Source organism: Salvelinus namaycush, chromosome 5 (genome assembly GCF_016432855.1).
Source record: "Salvelinus namaycush isolate Seneca chromosome 5, SaNama_1.0, whole genome shotgun sequence".
Taxonomy (NCBI): Eukaryota; Metazoa; Chordata; class Actinopteri; order Salmoniformes; family Salmonidae; genus Salvelinus; species Salvelinus namaycush.
Window position 1 is genome coordinate 46,576,606 of NC_052311.1, and position 20,442 is coordinate 46,597,047.

At 41.3% G+C, this 20,442-nt stretch overlaps 1 protein-coding gene across 6 annotated transcripts; it reads right to left on the minus strand.

The window, feature by feature from the left end:
• Positions 1 to 4,352: 4,352 nt before the first annotated feature.
• Positions 4,353 to 19,700, minus strand: LOC120048348 (upstream stimulatory factor 2-like). 6 transcript variants are annotated; one of them, XM_038994251.1, is made up of 11 exons: positions 19,287 to 19,700; positions 14,006 to 14,043; positions 13,590 to 13,693; positions 12,425 to 12,544; positions 12,006 to 12,153; positions 11,593 to 11,680; positions 9,816 to 9,854; positions 8,714 to 8,772; positions 6,857 to 6,951; positions 6,356 to 6,484; positions 4,353 to 5,682 (listed from the first exon to the last, which is right to left on the minus strand). In XM_038994251.1, the coding sequence occupies exons 1-11, from the start codon at positions 19,325 to 19,327 to the stop codon at positions 5,593 to 5,595; spliced, it is 951 nt and encodes a 316-aa protein (XP_038850179.1). In that variant the 5' UTR covers positions 19,328 to 19,700; the 3' UTR covers positions 4,353 to 5,592. The 6 variants fall into 6 exon arrangements, with proteins under 6 accessions (XP_038850179.1, XP_038850174.1, XP_038850175.1 ...); XM_038994246.1 differs by having other exon boundaries at positions 6,845 to 6,951; XM_038994247.1 differs by having other exon boundaries at positions 13,590 to 13,696.
• Positions 19,701 to 20,442: the final 742 nt, after the last annotated feature.

Sequence of the window (20,442 nt, forward strand, 5' to 3'; positions counted from 1 at the left end):
AAACGCTACCTGCCCCAATGCATAGTGCTAACTGTAAAGTTTGATGGAGGAGAAATAATACTCTTGTTTTTCATGGTTCAGGCTACGCCCCTTGGTTCCATTGAAGGGAAATCTTAACGCTACAGCATACAACATTTTAGACGGTTTTGTGCTTCCAACTTTGTGGCAACAGTTTGGGGAAGCCCCTTTCCTGTTTCAGCATGACAGTGCCCCCGTACACAACGCGAGGTAGCTACAGCAATGGTTTGTCAAAATTGGTGTGGAAGAACTTGACCTGCCTGCACAGAGCCCTGACCTCAACCTTATCGAACACCTTTGGGATGAATTGGAACACTGACTGCGAGCCAGGCCTAATCGCCCAACATCAGTGCCTGACCTCACTAATGCTCTTGTGGCTGAATGGAAGCAAGTTCCCGCAGCAATGTTCCAACATTTAGTGGAAAGCCTTCCCAGAAGAGTGGTGTCTGTTATATTAGCAAAGGGGGGTCCAACTCCATATTAATGCCCATGATTTTGGAATGAGATGTTCGACGAGCATTTGTCCACATGCTTTTGGCCATGTAGTTTACTTTTGTATTTTGTGTTTTCAAACAACAAAATATACTACACATTTTTGGGGGGTAAAATAAGTCTTAAGGCACTGGATCAGTGCACAAGCTTGAAAGAAAGTTGATGCACATGGATGTACTTCCAGAGCGAGGATAATACAGTGAATTTGGTCCTAATGGGAGAAGTTAACTGGACTTTGAAAGTGAACACATTATGTTATTATTGCCACACTGTCACTACACTCACTGGTGTCTTGTGCCTCGACTTTCATTCAAACACGATAACATCACGCTCATGGTCACAGCATCTCATTTCTGACACTAATGCAGTGAATTTGGAGCAATAGAGGGCCACAAAGCTATGAGGACTAACAACTTTGTCATTTGTCTGGGCTATTGGTACTGTTCATAGCATGTTAACCAAGGGTCACAGTTTGTTTTATAACTATACTAAACAAAAATATAAATGCAACATGTTAAGTGTTGGTCCTATATTTCATGAGCTGAAATAAAAGAACCCAGAAATGTTCCATACGGACAAAGAGCTTATTTCTCTCAAATTTTGTGCACAACTTTGTTTACATCCCCTTTTGTGAGCATTTCTCCTTTGTCAAGCTGATTAAAGAGTATGATCATTGCACAGGTGCACATTGTGCTGGGGACAATAAAAGACCACTCTAAAATGTGTAGTTTTGTCACATAACACAATGCCACAGATGTCTCAAGTTGAGGGAGCGCGCAATTAGCATGCTGACTGCAGGAATGTCCACCAGAGCTGTTGCCAGAGAATTGAATTTCTCTACCATAAGCCGCCTCCAATGTCATTTTAGAGAATTTGGCAGAACGTCCAACTGTTCTCACAACTGCAGACCACGTGCAACCACGCCATCCCAGGACCTCCACATCCGGCTTCTTCGTCTGCGGGATCGTCTGAGACAAGCCACCCGGACGGACAGCTGATGAAACTGAAGAGTATTTCTGTCTGTAATAAAGCCCTTTTGTGGGGAAAAACGTATTCTGATTGGCTGGACCTGGCTCCCAAGTGACTGCGCCCATGCCCAGTCATATGAAATCCATAGATCCTAATAAATTCATTTCAATTGACTGATTTCCTTATTGAAATTGTTACATGTTGAGTTTGTATTTTAGTACAGTATAATTACGGAGGGTACTTGCAAATGTATTTTCTATATTTTAAAAATACATGTATTTTAATAAAATATATTTTGGCAACAGTATTTTGTTGTATATTTTGGTATTTTGGGTATCTTCATGAATCTTTGCCGATCTCTGCCCCCAAATCCCTGCTGAAAGAACACCTGAAAGAGGGGCCCAGGCAGGAGTTGCCCCAATGCCTATGGGATGTCCATCGACACAGAATGAAACACACGTGTGGATGTGACACCACACACCTGCTGCTGAACATAGTTAACTAAAAGGATCATCTTCTTATTAAAGATGACCAGATTTAGGATTTATTTCAGAAAAAAAATGAGTAACCATCTGTTGCAGCTTATGAGAACTGCTCTTTCTACCTTTATCATTATTCATAGCCTGGGCCCAGATCAGTTTGTGCTTGTCTACTCCATTGCTATCAGTGTCAAACATGTTTGCTTTGGCCTGACAATTACAAAAGGAGTTGGCAAGAACAGAAACAGACTGGCACCCAGGCTACATTATTCACCCATGTGCCCTCAATGTCTATCACTAATTCTCTTCAACCTTTTATTAATGTACAGTATTAGTAGGCCTACCTTTATCCTTTTGATCTGGATTTTAATCCAAAGTATTTTAACAATTATGAATACATTAGAAGGGAAGACATTCTGTATAGGGGAAAAGACAATGAGCCAGAACACATGCTGACAAGGTTATTAGCAAGTCAATTATTTATTTTTCTGCCATTTTACTTATAAAAAGTCTTATAATCTAACCTGAGAATAGCACGTCTGCTAAAGGGGATAGAGGCTGGTAAATTTTGTTTTTGATATTTCAAAAAAAAAAAAAAAAAAATTAACTACAGCCAACAATTTCCTTTCGCTACCTTATTACTTATTTCCACCATAATTGACCGTGCTCACTTCCCACTAAATGTGTAGAATTCAACTGCAAAATAAACATTACCAGTCAACTTTGGCTATATTCAGCTGATGAGCAACAGTTCTAAGAGACAGTTTCGAGCAAAACAGGATAACAATTTTATTCTGCACTTACAAAAGCACAAGGTCACAGAGTAGGAGAGCTTGTCGAGGTGGAATCATTGAGTATACATGACTTTTCACTTGGTTGAGTATTAGTGCTTTGCTGATTCCGGAGCCAGACAGTACATGCCTAAAACTCCCTGATCAGGGTCTAAAACACAAATTGACCTATTCCCATTTCCTCAAATTCAGGACAAAATACTTGGATGCAAATCCAGTCATCAATAACATTGGTATCATCATCAACTTGCCTGTTTGCACGTTGAACGCATTTCAACTTCGTTATTGTCCTAGATGAGTGAAAAAGTGTCTGAGATTAAAATGTTTTCCAAGTCTTTATTAGCATCCATTCGTTTGCAAGGAGAGGAAAGTCAGAACACAGATACGAAGTGCAAGGACGGGAAGTTTCTCTGTTCTTGGTTTCTATCTTGAGCAGTGAGTTGGTTAATTTATTCTCTCCAGAGTCTTTTTCCCTGGGTGCATTAAATCTCCATTTGATGTGTTGGTTACAAAAATAAAAGCCAAAAGCTAGACATGATACTTGTGGTTATTCTTACACATATCAAGACACAGATACATCACACACACATTCGCAAAAAACATCCAGACTTCTGTAGCCGCTAAATTTAGCTCAGCAGTGAACCAAATGCGCTTTCTCGAGTGAGTGAGTGTAACGTGACACAATGTTGAAATTAAAAACTTGGGAGTGTCTGAAATGGCACCCTATCCCCTTACATAAATCACTACATAATAGGGTGCGATTTCAGATGCAACCTGTGATGTTCCACCCCGAATCATATACATTTGCACTCACTTCATATGTCAGGGGACATTTTAAGAGCTCATCCTCTCTCTGAGGCCGTATCAGTGGTCTATCAAATGCTCTATAATCGAACCCGGCCACAGTCTCAAACCAGCCTTAAAGATTGTGTATTAAATTGCATAAATTGTAGGAAAGGGCCAGCGTACACAGTAAATTAATTATTGATTACCATTTATTTTCCCACTAACACCAGTGGCCATTGGCTTTACTTCAACATGACACATTTATATAATGTTGCATTGACGCTGTTTTAACAACAGCTCTGTTAATGCAAGCACTGTAAAACTGTGATATTGGGCAAAGCACAGCTATTCCTCTGGGGATACCAAAATTGCATCCTTGAGATATTCGTTTTAGCTCTGTACTCCAGCACTTTGGATTTGAAATGATACAATGACAGAGGTTAAAGTGCAGACTGTCAGCTTTAATTTGAGGGCATTTTCATCAATATCGGGTGCTGTTTAGAAATGAATACACAAATTTGTCACAATACTTTGTCCCCTAAAAATCAGGGGGGAACTATGTAAAAAAAAATATATATATATAAAAAGTGCTGTAAAGTACTCAAAGGTTTAGTATTTGGTCCCACATTCCTAGCACGCAATGATTACATCAAGCTTGTGACTACAAACTTCTTAGATGCATTTGCTTTGTGTTTGATTACAGACAGTCCTGAATGAATAGAGAACAATGACGAGTGGGAAAGTTAGAGGCATTAACATCATACCCCCCCCCCCCCCCCCCCCACAATATGCTAACCTTATCGTAATGATGAGAGGTTAGCATGTCTTGGAGGTATGATATTTGTGCGTCTAACATTCACTCATCATTATTATTCACGATTCATTCAGGATTATCCATAATCATGGTAGCATCAACATTAATGTAAGTGTTTAGAAACTAATGTACAATAAAAGGGGCTCAAATGACAATGCATTATTTACCATTGTTTCAGATTATTTTGTGCCCAATAGAAATGAATCAAAACAAACAGCAAATGCATCCAACAAGTTTGTAGAGTCACAAGCTTTGTAATCATTGCATGCTAGGAATATGGGACCAAATACTCAACTTTTGACTACTTTATTACACAAGTGAATTCATCCAAATACTTCTGATCCCCTAAAATGGTGGGGACAATGTACAAAAAGTGCTGTAATTTGTAAACGGTTCATCCGATATGGATGAAAATACCCCAAAACTAAAGCTGACTGTGTGTACTTTAACCTCATAGTCATTATATCATTTCAAAGTGCTGGAGTACAGAGCCAAAACTAAAAATGTGTCATGTCCCAATACTTTGAGCTCACTGTATATCGGTGTCACTTTTGAAAACGCCTAATAATATTGGCAACTATCAAGGCATTCATTCACAGTTCTGCATTGCAGCTGTTTATTTGTATCATGTTTCTGTTATACTGGCTGGTAGCCTACCACTCACTCATACATCATCTATTCCTCTAGGATACATGAGCTTTTCTAAATTAGTCTTTCTGGGCATATTTTTAACAATACACAAACTAATAAATTAAAAACCGCTAATGTAACAAAACTGTAATATGACTCAACCACAAATACAGACTAAAATAAAACATGACTGAAGAGAATGGGAAAAGAACAACTCAACAACAAAATATCCAACGTCACAGTCCACAGGTGAAGAACTAAATAAATATAGAAAGGGAGGGAGGAGTTGTGCAGTGGGTTTCTCTGGGCTAGTAGAGGGTTTCTCTGGTGGTTGTGACCTCTTCTCTCTCTGAGACATGTCTATGTTCTACATGGTGGCTTCTTTTGTCATTTCGACTGATCCTGGATCAGTCAAGTGCAGCCAACAAAGCAGCAGGAGCCTGCCAAGAGTCTCGGATGCAGCCTCAAAGACGAGGCCAGGGAAGACTGTCTGCGACTGTGAAAAAGAGTGATTCGTCAGTAGCTCGCTCGTTTTGTTCTGCTCCTACGTGTCATCTCCAGTCTGCCACGTCCTCCTCTTCCTTCTACCCATCCTGCTCTCCGTCTCCCTCGTTCATTGTGGCGGCGTCTCGCCCACGCTCTCGATGCCGTGCTGCTGGAGTTGCGCTCGGAGAAGAGCATTCTCATTCTTCAGCTCCTCGATCTGAGACAAACAACAACAAACAATGTCCGCCGACGAACAACAAAATGGGTGTCCTCAATGTATTCAATGAATTAAAAGAAACTTAGCAAAATACAACGTCAACTTCTAGGCCTCACCTGTTCTTTCAATGATTCTAGACAGAAATGTTTGTTGTATACACTTTTCAACAAAAGTTTTAGATAATTCTGGCCACAACATCCATCTGTTTTAAATCTCAAGGTACTGTACTATCATCCCAGTTTCTCCTCTGGCCTATCACACACTCACTGCCTCTCTCTCCCCCACAGGACTGGAGACTTCACTTCTGAGCATTAGAATGAGGACATGAAGAACGGTGCTTCGGGATTCAGTAAGGAATGAAAAGGCAAAACACTCTCCATGCAAATATATGCTATAACTTAATTTTGAAGTAAAAACGGCACTTCGGTCATCAGACGTTAAATGAACGTTAAACGTAATCAAACGCCTTCATTTGTTTAAACATGAACCCTTTCTGTTCGCAGGAATGTGATGCTATGTGATAGCCTGGTCCCAAAATCGGTTTGTGCGGTCTTGCCAACTCCTATGTTGTGCCTGACAATGACCAGAGAAGTTGGCAAGATGGCACAAACAGATCCGGGTCCAGGCTAGGCCTCTGATTCTTTGTGATAGCCTTCTTTCTAGGCTGTTTTACCTGCTGTCTGCAGAGCTCGTTGTCCACCTGTACTCTCTCCACCTCTTTGACACTGTCCAGGAGCCTCTGGTTATTCTGACGGAGCTCTCGGATGTAGTCACACGCCTTAGACAGGATGCCCCCTTTACTCTGGGGGAAGGAGAGAGGAGTTCATTAAGACATCCTGCTGTGTGGACGACAGGAAGAGTAGCCGCTGCTTTCGCAACAGCTATTGGGGATCCTAATAAAATACCAATACTCGTGCATGCACACACACGTCTAACTGAATGCAAACAACCCCCCCCCCCCCCCCCACCAACACAATTGGTTCCAATTCAAAATCTTATTTTCCCGAAGCCTAACCTTAACCCTAAATCTTAACCTAACCCCTAAGCTTAATATAGCCTTTATAAAAAGGGAGGACCGGCAATATGTCCTCACAAATATATTAAAATGTGTACACACACACACACACACACACACAGGACAAAGTTGCTGAGAGTGCCTTACAGAGTGACTTACAGCCCCCGTCTTGGTGCTGTCTATGTTGCAGTCGGGGATGATTTTGGAGAGCGTGACGATCCAATTGTTGATCTTGTCTCTCCGCCGCCTCTCAACTGTTAAGACACACAGAACAGGTTCAGAGAAAGGAGGAACAATAGGGATACATATGGGTAGTGTCTACATGGATATTTTTCTCTGTATACCTTGAATAGTCACTTAGCTAGACATGTGACATTGTGGGAACAACCGACAGTTCAAGAGCAGCATCTAGTGGTTGGTTGATATACAAAATGAAATTCCCCAAAAAGTTCCTCCACTTGAGAAGAGTCTTAGAAAAAAGTATCTACTGTCCACTTAATGTGGCTTTGGCTTCAACAAACAAAACATAAAGGTGCAACTCATTTAAAAATAAATTCAACTAGATATTGCATACACTACATGGCCAAAAGTATGTGGCACCCCTTCAAATAAGTAGATTCAACTATTTCACCCACACCCGTTGCTGACAGGTGTATAAAAATCGAGCACACAGCCATGCAATCTCCATAGACAAGCATTGGCAGTAGAATGGCTTGTACTGAAGAGTTCAGTGACTTTCAACGTGGCACCTTTCCAACAAGTCAGTTCATCAAATGTCTACCTTGCTAGAGCTGCCCCGGTCAACTGTAAGTGCTGTTATTGAGAAGTGGAAACGTCTAGGAGCAACAACGGCACAACCACAGAACGGGACCGCCAAGTGCTAAAAATTGTCTGTCCTCTGTTACAACACTCCCTACCGAGTTCCAAACTGCCTCTGGAAGCAACGCCAGCACAATAACTGTTCATCAGGAGCTTCATGAAATGAGTTTCCATGGCCGAGCAGCCACACACAAGCCTAAGATCACCATGAGCAATGCCAAGCGTCGGCTGGAGTGGTGTAAAGCTCGCCGCCATTGGACACTGGAGCAGTGGAAACGCGTTCTCTGGAGTGATGAATCACGCGTCACCATCTGGCAGTCCGACGGACTAATCTGGGTTTGGCGGAAACCAGGAGAACGCCACCTGCCCGAATGCACAGTGCCAACCTTAAAGTTTGGAGGAGGAGGTATAATGGTCTGGGCCTGTTTATGGTTTGGGCTAGGCCCCTTAGTTCCAGTGAATGGAAATCTTAACGCTACAGCAATAAATGACATTCTAACTTTGTGGCAACAGTTTAGGGAAGGCCCTTTCCTGTTTCAGCATGACAATTAGTGCACAATGCAAAGTCCATACAGAAGTGGTTTGTCAAGATCGGTGTGGAAGAACTTGACTGGCCTGCACAGAGCCCTGACCTCAACCCCATCTAACACCTTTTGGATTAATTGGAGCGGCGACTGTGAGCCAGGCCTAGTCGCCCAACATCACTAATCCTCGTGGCTGAATGGAAGTAAGTCCCTGCAGCAATGTTCCGACATCTAGTGGAAAGCCTTCCCAAAAGAGTGGAGGCTGTTATAGCAGCAAAGGGGGGGGGCCAACTCCATATTAAATGTCCATGATTTTAGAATGTATACAAAAGTACCATATACTTTTGCCATGTAGTGTATCTTGGAATGCAGAAGTAAAGCACAGAGTTGCATGGTTAAGACAGATTGGGTAGCCTAGTGGTTAGAGCGTTGGACTAGTAACCGAAAGGTTGCAAGATCGAATCCCCGAGCTGACAAGGTAAAAATCTGTTGCTCTGCCCCTGAGCAAGGCAGCTAACCCACTGTTCCTAGGCAGTCAATGAAAATAAGAATTTGTTCTTAATTTAATTGACTTGCAGAATTAAATAAAAGGTAAAGAAAAAGAAAAAAGATTGGCTCAGAGAACATTAAACAGGGAGGATTGTGGGTGATGTAGGCCCTTCCCTTTGCTCACCTTCATTGTGTTGAGCTCTCCTCCTCTCATCTCTGGGTGTCCGTGGGCCATCCATTTTCCTACAGACAAAAACAAATAGCACATTTCACCCATGTTCAAAACCCGGGAGTCCTCAGGCAACCTCTGTACAAAACAGGTGCAACTCTTCACACTAAAAGAAAAAATTATCTTCAAACTACAGCGCTCCACGCAACTAATCTAGCACAGAAATCCCCCACCAGAACCACTATCTCAAAGCACCTGACCCTTTTACAATTACATACCACTCAGACACCAGAGCCGTACTCTGCAGGGGCGGGCTGCCCTGCACTGCCTTGGGCAGCCGTGCTGATCTGAAGCAGCCGTATGGGCCAGTATATGAGGCAATAACACCACCTGGGTGCTGAGAGCGAGAAGCAGTGACTGGAATTACTGATTGTCTGACGGCCGTCTGGACAGGCAGATTTCTTGGAGGTGTACGTGCCCTTCCCCGCTATACCCCAGGGAGTCTAAGGCGCGGGCATCATTATAATCCTAAATTGCGATGTCGCATTGGTGTCCAGAGTATGGCTAATGACAACTGTTTTTCCTGTGTGTGTGTGTGTCTTCCCCGAGGTATTCTTTAATTAAGTTCCCCATACGTGACAACCAGATGAGCTCATGAAGGCACTGGGGACGAGATGCGCAGGGCCGTGGCAGTAAACTAATACAATTCAACAGCACTTACTTTGACAAAGCTTTAATCCGTCTAATGAATTGTGTCATAAATTAAACCAAAACGGCTGGTGTTCGCACAGTGCACTTACCTTTTTCCGCATCTAATGAGTAAAAGCAATTAAAAGCAAGCTAAAACAAAGTGGGCTGTTTTTACTTTAAACTAGCTCTTCAAGGTCTTACAGAACTGAACTGAAAACAACTCATGGCAATACTGCATCAGGACTACCATCAAAGAGTACACACACATTTTCCAATGCTAAATGTAGCTCAATCACATCAAGGGTTTAACATAATCACCAGGGAATTGTACTAAAGGGAATGATTGTTCCTTCTTCTTTGTGGTATATGATCTAGGCCTAATTTGATTGGTTACAGTGGGAGGGGGGGGGGTGGAAGTTGTCCTCACCAGTTTAAACCGTCATGTTGCAGCATCTCGGTTTCGTCTCTGCGAACGGCAGGTAAGCGGTGGAAGTTTTCATTTCATTTCATTTATTTGCACAGATCAAATATGTTCAGTCATGGATTAGTTTATGCGTTGTTGATGTAAGAATAAATTAAAATACACAAATTAAAAATCACACACACAAGAAAAACATATGGAAAGGGGGAATAGAATGGCAAACCACAGAAAAACAAGTCCTCCCTAGACAACAGCACATACTGCAGTGGTATCCAGCCCTTTAAGACTGTATATTTAACAGTGAAGTAGATAAAAGCTTTACTGGTAGCCAAGGAGACCTGGGGAATCACTGCAGCCCGACACTAGAAATACAACTGGGATAGTCTTGTATGAACGTCCCACACAAAAGCCCCAAGCAGCCTAAAGAACTTGGGAAGAGTCAAGATCACTCCTAATAACAAACCCATAGCCCAACACCTTGCTGTGTGCAAATTGATGGCCATCCCCTTTACCTAAAGCTAGATTGTAAAATAGATTTTTCAGAGTATAAGAGGCGCAAAATCTCCATGTTTTTCTACAGGCCTGAGAATAAGAGTTCATCACATACAGGCAGGGAAATTGCAAGGCAAGGGATATCCACTCAGTCCAACACAAATTACATTTCAGAGGATCATGCGTTCGTTCTGGATGGCAAAACAAGCACAGCATTATGTCAAAAAAACAAACAAACACTTTGACCTATTCTTCCAAACCATTTCCCTTATGTGCAGAACCATAGAAACACAATCTCATAACAAACACACAACTCCTTGTTTTATATTCAAACACTTGCCTGGCACTCCGCCCTTCTAGATTATATGTTTAGTTTATGGGCATGTTTACAATTTACTCACACCCCTTGGCTCTGGGCATGCAGTAGGTCTTCATTGAAAAATAATAAGCACATTTAAATTCATTTCCTAAATTAACCAGAACACTAATGTCAAATTCATTCACTGACACACATATCATTAATCATCCATTTGGCATGAGAGATTATATTGATTTTCAGAATGGATTAACCAGATTTAACAGTTTGGTTTTGATTCAGTGTTACTCATTCAGAGTGGTTTGAGGAAAATAGCTTAATCACATGATAATGATATTTGATGATTGAAAGAGATAAACAAATGAGGAGGAAGTAGACAAGGAAGGGGGAAACCAGGGCAACAAGGACAGGGACACAACAACCCTGTGATCACATCACCCATCCCACGAGAACAGTGTTCAAGGAAACCACACACACACACACACACACGCAGTGCTGTCTGACCCAGGTCCAGGTCACGCTCTTGCTCAACCCAAATCTCTGAAAGTGAATGGGGGGGGGGGGGGGGGGGGTGCAGTGCAACTTTACTTTCAGTTTTCGGAGAGAATAGTCAATTTACTTCTTTTTTTTCAATAGTCAATATCAGTGACTTTTAGTTTTCCAGTCTAACTGATACATCTCAGACTCAAAGTAAACCAACTCTTAGATGCTCAAGAAAAATCCAGTCAAATTACTTCTTAACAGGTCATTATTGATGAAAGGTTGAAATTATCGCATAACACCTAGGCGTATAGGCTAGCTCCTACTTGCAAAACATGTCTGACATGCTTGTGGAAGATGAACTTAAGTACTGCGTAGGTAGGTTTTTAACATCTGGAGTGGCTCAGACTGCTGTGTGCATGGGCTCTCCTTTCAGAGTCCCCCTAAAATGAGGGACATAGGAGGAGAGGAAGAAGCAGTGTGGTTGATACTCACTCAGGGTAGGGGTGTGTGCGCGGGGCTATGGTTCGCTGTGTGCCTGTCTGCAAGACGTCAGGAGGGGTCATCATCACGTAGAACTGACCTGTGGGAGAAGAGATGACATGAGAGAGAGAGAGAGAGAGAGAGAGAAAGAGAGATGGGGCAGGTTGGAGACCTCAGTGACAAAGTCTTAAGGGAGAATTTGCTGAGTGACACTGGACTCTAGCACTGAGACCAACCTTGTGGCTGAGGGGATGAACTGTTAATCTCTCTCAGTCAGCACCGGGGTCATGGTACTCAAAATGTCAATTTGATAAGTGGTTATTCTTCTTTAAGTCTGTTTGGACTTGAACCAAAAGCGAGGGACAGTATTTTGCCCTCAGAAGACTGCTAGCCTAGCGTTAGAAGTAGAGGTAGAGCTGACTCACCCCCGGCCTGTGTGGGGTCGGAGGTGGTCTGCACAGACACAGTGCCGTCGCTCACAGCCGTAGCTGGGAAGTAGGCGAAGCGCGTCTCCCCTCCCAGCGTCTCTCCCACGGGGCTACCCCCATTACTGAAAGGGTTCTGGATCACAGCCTGACAGGGGACAAGGTGGGAAGGGTTAGCAAGCCCTACTGACAACTAACTTACAACACGGATATTACTTGATAATAATTAACTACAACAAGTGATATATAATATATATCTATAAATAAAAGTGTCCTGATTCCTGCGCAACAACAATATACAGATAACTTTGTATAACGATCAATAGTTTGACACACTGAAGTATGTCAGGCTCCGTAGCCATTAGGGAACTATGTTATTGTAAGGGGTGACAGTAGCGGCCTCGGTTCCTGGTACCTACCTGGGCCACCGATTGAGGAGCGCCGGGGAAGGCGGCCGTGGAGACCACGCTAACCTGCCCTCCCCCGTCATCTCTCCCCTCCAGCTGCTGGTCAGTTACCTGGACAACGCGGTAAGTCACCTGAGGAAGAGAGGGAGACAGAGAGATGGAGAGAGAGAGAGAAACCAGAGTCATTAATTCTATCTACAACAAAGAGCTTGGGATGCCTTCTAGCCTGACCACGGTCATTTTAATGTCCCTGTGTTTTCAGTACTTGCAGGTTGTTTACCTCATACTGATGTTCGCACCCAAGGCTATAGCAGTTAAGCCCTTGCACATTGAATGATACCACTAGGCCTATAAGTGATCTACACATCCAACTTATGCTTATATGGCAGAATGTGCCTAATTCAATATAAAAACAGCCAGATCCAGAAAAACACGTGTTCGTTTCAAAATAATCAGTATTTGTACCCCTTCATCGTGTGACTCGCCTCCTGACTAACATGTGACACGAGCCGCATGCCAATCCAGGAAGGGGATTGGAATCACATGATCACTCACACCAGCTCTGTTTACTCCAAATGAGCAGCGAAAGGACCAGCTCTAACTAGCTTTTTCCTTCACCCCCCCAAAAAAATAGTTTATGTGAAGATATAACATTTACTGTGAACATCCACAAAAGCGTAGACGTAAACATTCACAATTAAGAACCAATTTGACATCCAAACCTGTAGGCCTATATCAGTGTCCTGGCCGGTTCTATTGTCTGGGTTCAGAGCGAACACCCCCAAGGCTCTCAATTCAACGGAGAGGCTAGTGTTGAATTACAGGGTTTTCCATTGTGTGATACGGTTGATTCTCTAGTGGAGGGATGGACAACACCAGTCCTCTGGGGCCTGATTGGGTGTCCAGCCCCAGCTAACACACCAGACTCCAATAATCAACTAATCATGATCTTCAGTTGAGAATGTAATTTGTTCAAATCAGCTGTGTTTGCTATGGATGGGGGGAAAAGTATGACACCACTCTGGCCCCTGAGGTCCCGGAGTTTCCCATCCCTTTTCTAGTGTGAGTGAGTGAGTGATGCAGTAACCTGACCTCATACAGCAAAAACAAATCTATGTGAATTCAGATAGTTAAATGCTTCTAAAAATCAGCAAAACGCTGTTCACAGGACACCCACCTGACCACCCTCAGAGCGGAACTGGTACTGAATGTTGTGGTCCGCGAATGCCTGGGCCTGCTGAATACTGCCTATGGTGACAGCAGTCTGCTCCCCTTCCCCGTCTCCTGAGAGAAGGACAGTGGAATGAGAGGATCGATAGAAGGATGGAAAAGAAAAATAACACTCAGACATCCATTGATGAGAAATGAGTGAGGCAAGGAGCATTATTGCAAAAAAAAGCTAGGCCTAAAACTATTTGACACTTAAGCGTGTGTTTTTGGTCTGTTCTTTGGTCGGTTTTTAAAGAAGCAGGTTGTTCAAGAGGATGTCTGAAATGTCAGTACTTTGAAATGTATGAAAGAGTCAGAATTGTGAAGTTACGCACAATGGCACATATGCATCCGAAACCCACACATCCCAACATAGATTCTTACCTTCTAATTGGACGACCTCCTCCTCTTGTTTTTCGTGACTAGGAAGACATAAACAAGGAACAATCCTAAATATAGGCAAGCAAGGTCTAGCAGACAAGGTTAACAGAGTAGGGAATGGCAGTGGAGTACAAATGTTAGTGACCTGGCGAATTGCCAGCAGTGGCGGAAAAAGTACCCAATTGTCATACAGTAAAAGTAAAGATACCGTAATAGAAAATGACTCAAGTAAAAGTCATCCAGTAAAACACCAGAGTAAAAGTCAAAGTATTTGGTTTTAAATATACTTTAGTTTCAAAAGTAAATATAATTGCTAAAATATACTTAAGTATAAAAAATAAAAGTGAAAGAATAAATAATTTCAAATTCCTTATATTAAGCAAACCAGACTAGAGGTCGACCGATTTCAAGATTTCAAGTTTTCATAACAATCGGTAAATTTGCCTTTTTGGATGCCGATTATGGCCGATTACATTGCGATCCACAAGGAAACTGAGTGGCAGGCCGGACTACCTGTTACGCGAGTGCAGCGTCAAAAGGACCTTGTGGCTGCAAGGAGCCAAGGTAAGTTGCTAGCTAGCAGTAAACTTATCTTATAAAAAAAACTATCAATCTTCACATAATCACTAGTTAACTACACATGGTTGATGATATTACTAGGTTAACTAGCTTGTCCTGGGTTGCATATAATCAATGCGGTGCATGTTAATTTATCTTCGAATCACAGCCTACTTCAACTCCGCCAAACGGGTGATGATTTAACAAAAGCGCATTTGTGAAAAAAGCACAATCGTTGCACAAATGTACCTAACCATAAACATCAATGCCTTTCTTAAAATCAATACACAGAAGTATATATATTTTTTTACACCTGCATATTTAGTTAAAAGAAATTCATGTTAGCAGGCAATATTAACTAGGGAAATTGTGTCCCTTCTCTTGCGTTCAGTGCAAGCAGAGTCAGGGTATATGCAACAGCTTGGGCCGCCTGGCTCGTTGCTAACTGTGACCGTAATTAATTTGCCAGAATTTTACATAATTATGACATAATATTAAAGGTTGTGCAATGTAACAGCATTATTTAGACTTAGAGTTGCCACCCGTTTGATAAAATACGGAACGGTTCCGTATTTCACTGAAATAATAAATGTTTTGTTTTCGAAATTATAGTTTCCGGAATTTGACCATATTAATGACCAAAGGCTCGCATTTCTGTGTTAATTATATTATAATTAAGTCTATGATTTGATATTTCACAAAGAAGTCTGACTGAGCAGTGGTAGACAGCAGCAGGCTCGTAAGCATTCATTCAAACAGGACTTTACTGCGTTTGCCAGCAGCTCTTAGCAATGCTTGAATCACAGCGCTGTTTATGACTTCAAGCCTATAAACTCCCGAGATTAGGCTGGCAATCCTAAAATGCCTGTAAGAACATCCAATAGTCAAAGGCATATGAAATACAAATGGTATAGAGAGAAATAGTCGATGCGCCATAATTCCTATAATAACTACTACCTAAAACTTAAGGAATATTGGGAATATTGAACCATCAGCATTCATATATTCTCATGTTCTGAGCAAGGAACTGAAACATGAGCTTTTTTACATGGCACATATTGCACTTTTACTTTCTTCTCCAACTGTGTTTTTGCATTATTTAAACCAAATTGAACATGCTTCATTATTTATTTGAGACTAAATAGATGTTATTTATGTATTAAATAAAAATAAAATAAAGTGTTCATTGTTCATTCAGTATTGTTGTAATTATCATTATCACACACAATTTTTCATTTGTTTTTTTAAAAAGTTGGCCGACTAATCGGTATCGGCTTTTTTGGTCCTCCAATAAATCGGTTGAAAAATCATAATCGGGCGACCTCTAAACCAGACGGCATCTTTTTATTGTTTTATTTATTTATGGATAACCAGGGGCATATTCCAACACTCAGACATCATTAACAAACTAAGCAGTATTTTTACACCACTGCTCCCTCCCTTACATCGGCGTCATTAAAAGGCATAGTCATTGACTCCTCAAGCACAACGAACAATGGCAGACTGGAGCAAGGGGCCGATGTAGAAATCGCTCTGTCATTTCCTGGTTGCTAAAATTCTACACTCGTCACACAATTTGAATAGTGTAGGGAATCATTCTGCAGGGAATCATCTAAATCGCAGGACAATACATTTTCAATAACAAACAAAAAAAAACATGGAGGTTTGAAGTTGGTGAACTTAAAGTAAAATAGTCTCCACCATCATCTATGCAATCTTGAATCCTTGGGGAGGTAACCACCATGGTCTACAGTATGATATCTGGGATCCTTGGGACATCATTAACCTCCTCACAGAGTTGTGGGGAAATTTGATGAAGGGAAGGGGGAGAGTTGTTTATATTCAAAGTGTTGTTGCAATTCACCTAGCATCCACATGGATGAGATATTCTAAATTTAGTATGTTTCATTCTTCAAGAATAAATGGGGAGTGTTTCCCTCTATTCATTTAGCAGTGGTGGCCCACTACTGCTACATTCTTTCCACTGCTGCAAAAAAATATGATTAAAAAAAACAAACACACACTGAGTACACCAAACACTAGGAACACCTAAGGTGTCAAACGCGTTCCACAAGGATGTTGGCCCATGTTGACTCCAATGCTTCCCACAGTTGAATCAAGTTGGCTAGATGTCCTTTGGGTGGTGGACCATTCTTTATTACTACGGGAAAATGTTTAGTATGGAAAAACCCAGCAGTGTTGCAGTTCTTGACACAAACCAGTGTGCCTGGCACCTACTACTATACCCCATTTAAAGGCACTTAAATCTTGTCTTGCTCATTCATCCTCTGAATGGCAAACATACACAATCCTTGTCTCAATTGTATTAAGGCTTAAAAATCCTTCTTTAACCCGTCTCCTCCCCTTCATCTACACTGATTAAAGTGGATTTAACAAGTGATATCAATATGGGATCATAGCTGTCAGAGCAGGTGTATACGCATATATTAGGTGTGAATGTTTAAACATTAAAACATTTACATGAAGTTGGGATCATTAACATTAAACAACATCCCTAACCGAACCCCCCCCCCACATAATTAAAATCACAGGGCAGTTATCACAAAACATTATTTTCCCTGTTATAGCCCAACTAGACAATAGAAAAATAAAAAGCCTGGGGAAAGTTGTGTAGTTTAAATAAAAACAGGGAGGAAGAGGCAAACTTTAGGCTACTTTAGTGAATATGAGAGGCATGCAAGACAAGACATTGCGAGATGCAGATTACCAAGAGATCATATAGGCACGGTTCTGCCTGCCCCATCCTCTCTCTTGGGCGCTGCCCTGCCTGCGCTTTCTCATGGCTAATGATGCAAGCGTGTGTTCAGTCTTCGGTCTGTTGCACGTAGAATAGCCTAGCCTGTATCAATTACACTTGAAAGTGCCTCGGCTGTTTGTTTGTCTTTTAGGGTAGGCTACACTACGGCTTATTAAAATGCTGACACAAAACCTTCTCTGGAGATATGAAGCGGGACTAACGTCCATCACTAGGCGACCAGAACTGTCAATCAAATAATATAGACCACACTCCCCTAAAAAAAGTACTTTAATGTTTGTCAAATACTGTGGCTTACCAAGACATTTAGTAGAAAGAAAACACATCTAGCTACCCTACCATAACAAACATCAGTACATTAAATCAGCAAAGTTTATTGTTGTCAGGGTAAAAATACAGATAATTCTATGCCGGAGCAGAATTCTACTGTCTGAAATGGTAGGCCTCTGATACGTCACTTTTTTTTAAATTCTCTAAAAAGTACATTGTTGCTATCGACACTGAATAACATGTCTGTAAAGGGTTGAGGTAGATCTAACTTCATTACCCGGCCGTAGTTGTCATACATAGGCTACGTCATATGATCATTATTCTACATCGTGAATTGACGTGGAATTTTATGATTTTAACGGAAAACATTAACATATTATATGCACTTTTTTTGTATGTATATATACACACAGTACCAGTCAAAAGTTTGGACACACCTACTCATTCCATGGTTTCTTTATTTGTACTATTTTCTACATTGTAAAATAAGTGAAAACAAAACTATGAAATAACATATATGGAATGTAGTAGTCACCAAAAAAAAAAAGGTGTTAATTAAATCTAAATATATTTTATATTTGAGATTCTTCAAAGTAGCCACCCTTTGCTTCCTGGAAGCTGAAAATGTCCCAGTTCTTCCCTGGCTTGCATACTCAGACATGTCACCCATTAAACATGTTTGGGATGCTCTGGATCGACGTGTACGACAGCGTGTTCCAGTTCCCGCCAATATCTAGGAACTTCGCACAGCCATTGAAGAGGTGCGAGAGGGGGTACTGACTGGTTCTGATCCACACCCATACCTTTTAAGGTATCCGTGACCAACAGATGCATATCTGTATTCCCAATCATGTGAAATCCATAGATTAGGGTCTAATGAATTTATTTAAATTGACCGATTTCCTTATATGACCTGACCAAATTCACATAGAATAGTACATTATAGATGTGTCACTCTCATTGAAAGGAAGTCTATGAAGCAGCAGATCTATTCTCTCTGTGCCATTTCTATTCTTCCCGGTCTTAAGTTTCGTTTTTGAGTCTTTTACTTTCGGTTTTGTACACCTGCTTCAAACAGCTGAAAATACAATATGTTTGGTTATGGAAAATATATTTCACTGTGGTTTAGATGGTACAATGATTCTCTACACTATAGTTGCTTGTTTTGTGGCAGAGCGATTTCTACAGTGCATATTCAATTTACAAGTCCAAAAATGGATGTAGCAACTAACTTACATTCTAGCTGTAAGCTAGCAAGTTAACTTTGTATCTCTAACTAACGTTAACGTTATCTAGCAAGTGAACGAATGTTAGTTCAGTGTTACCGAAACTGATAGGGCTATCAGGGCTAGCTAGGGCTAACTAAACGTTAGTTTAGTTAGTTAGCTGCCTAGCGTTACTACTAGCAAGATTTAGATTACTTACCTACTGTAAATTCACTACCGTAGATAACCGTGTTTGCATGAAATGCTGCAATCGTTTGCTATACTGTAACCCTTTCCTAATTGGATTTGCTAGCTTAACTGTGCAAAAATATTACTAAAATAAACCACTTTATTGTATCTAGTTTATACTACACATAATCAAGCAAGCTGTTCTCTAGAAAATGGAGGCCAGGCCTTCGCTTGCTAGAGGAGACGTCCGTACATGATGGAGAGGAAGTGGCGGGCATTGTTTTACCTTGTCGCGGTGTCCAGACTCTGTTCGAGGTGCATATCCATCAGGGTTGGAATAAAATGTGATATTCACTGACACAGACGCGTAGATGGAAGTGCTGATCACGGGAACAAACACTCGGGTCATGTGAGAGAGACAGTCCAAGACACGTGAGGCATAGATCGGACTCGAAGTTAAAATGGAGACCGCTGCCGCTGGCTGGGGTTTATGTCGCTCTCGAAGCTTTCGTTCTCACGGGTTCACTCGCGCCACTTGCACTGCTAAATTGAGTCTGTGTCGTCAGGATAGCAACTTGGACTGTTGGAATTGTTTCGTTGCAAGGTTATGGCACAGTAATTCGTCGAGTAATTTCGGTAAATGTTTTCCCACGCTCGGTTTTTTATCCTCTCAAAACCTCTGCAGTATACCAGCGTCCGTCGTGTCTCACAAAATATGGAGTGGACTATTGGTGTTAGCGAATTTAATTCCCCGCCCTGCTCTGCATCTATTTTTGTTCAACTTTTGATCTTGGAAGAGGAGTATGTAGAAATGTGTTTTATGTACAGTAGGCTACACTGCAATGTTGATTTGATGTGCCCCTGTTTGAAATGAATTTCAACCTTCTCGATTCCATTCTATCCATTGCGTGCCAAAATTTGTATCATTACAAATACACCTCTGATAATTTTTTTCTGTCTACATTCATGTCTGATATTTACAACAAAGATGGTTTAGAAACTGTGTTCGGAGTACAAATCAAGCTCATGTGACATATGATGATGCTGCTGATCACGTTGGTTTGCTCAGGTGAGAGCTGAGATCGAATCCGGGTTTTTGCTTTAACCACATGACTACCTTTTAAATAAATGCACCATTTTGTGGTGCATTGAGCATTTTGTAAACATTGAATCAATAAAATAAAAATCGTGTGCAAAGTCTACCTAGAGACAGTGGTTGATATATAATAGTTCAATTTAAATAGCTAAATTAAGAGGATATGTGTAGGAGATTCTTCTTCCACTGATATTTTCTATTGACCACCAAGGAACATGTTGCATATTTGATATGATTTAATACGTTTTAGATTGTGTGAGCATGATCATTTTCTTGACAGCTTCCCTAAATATGATCTACAGTAGCTCAGTCTTAGGAGTTTGCCAGAGAACAAAGATCCCTAGTG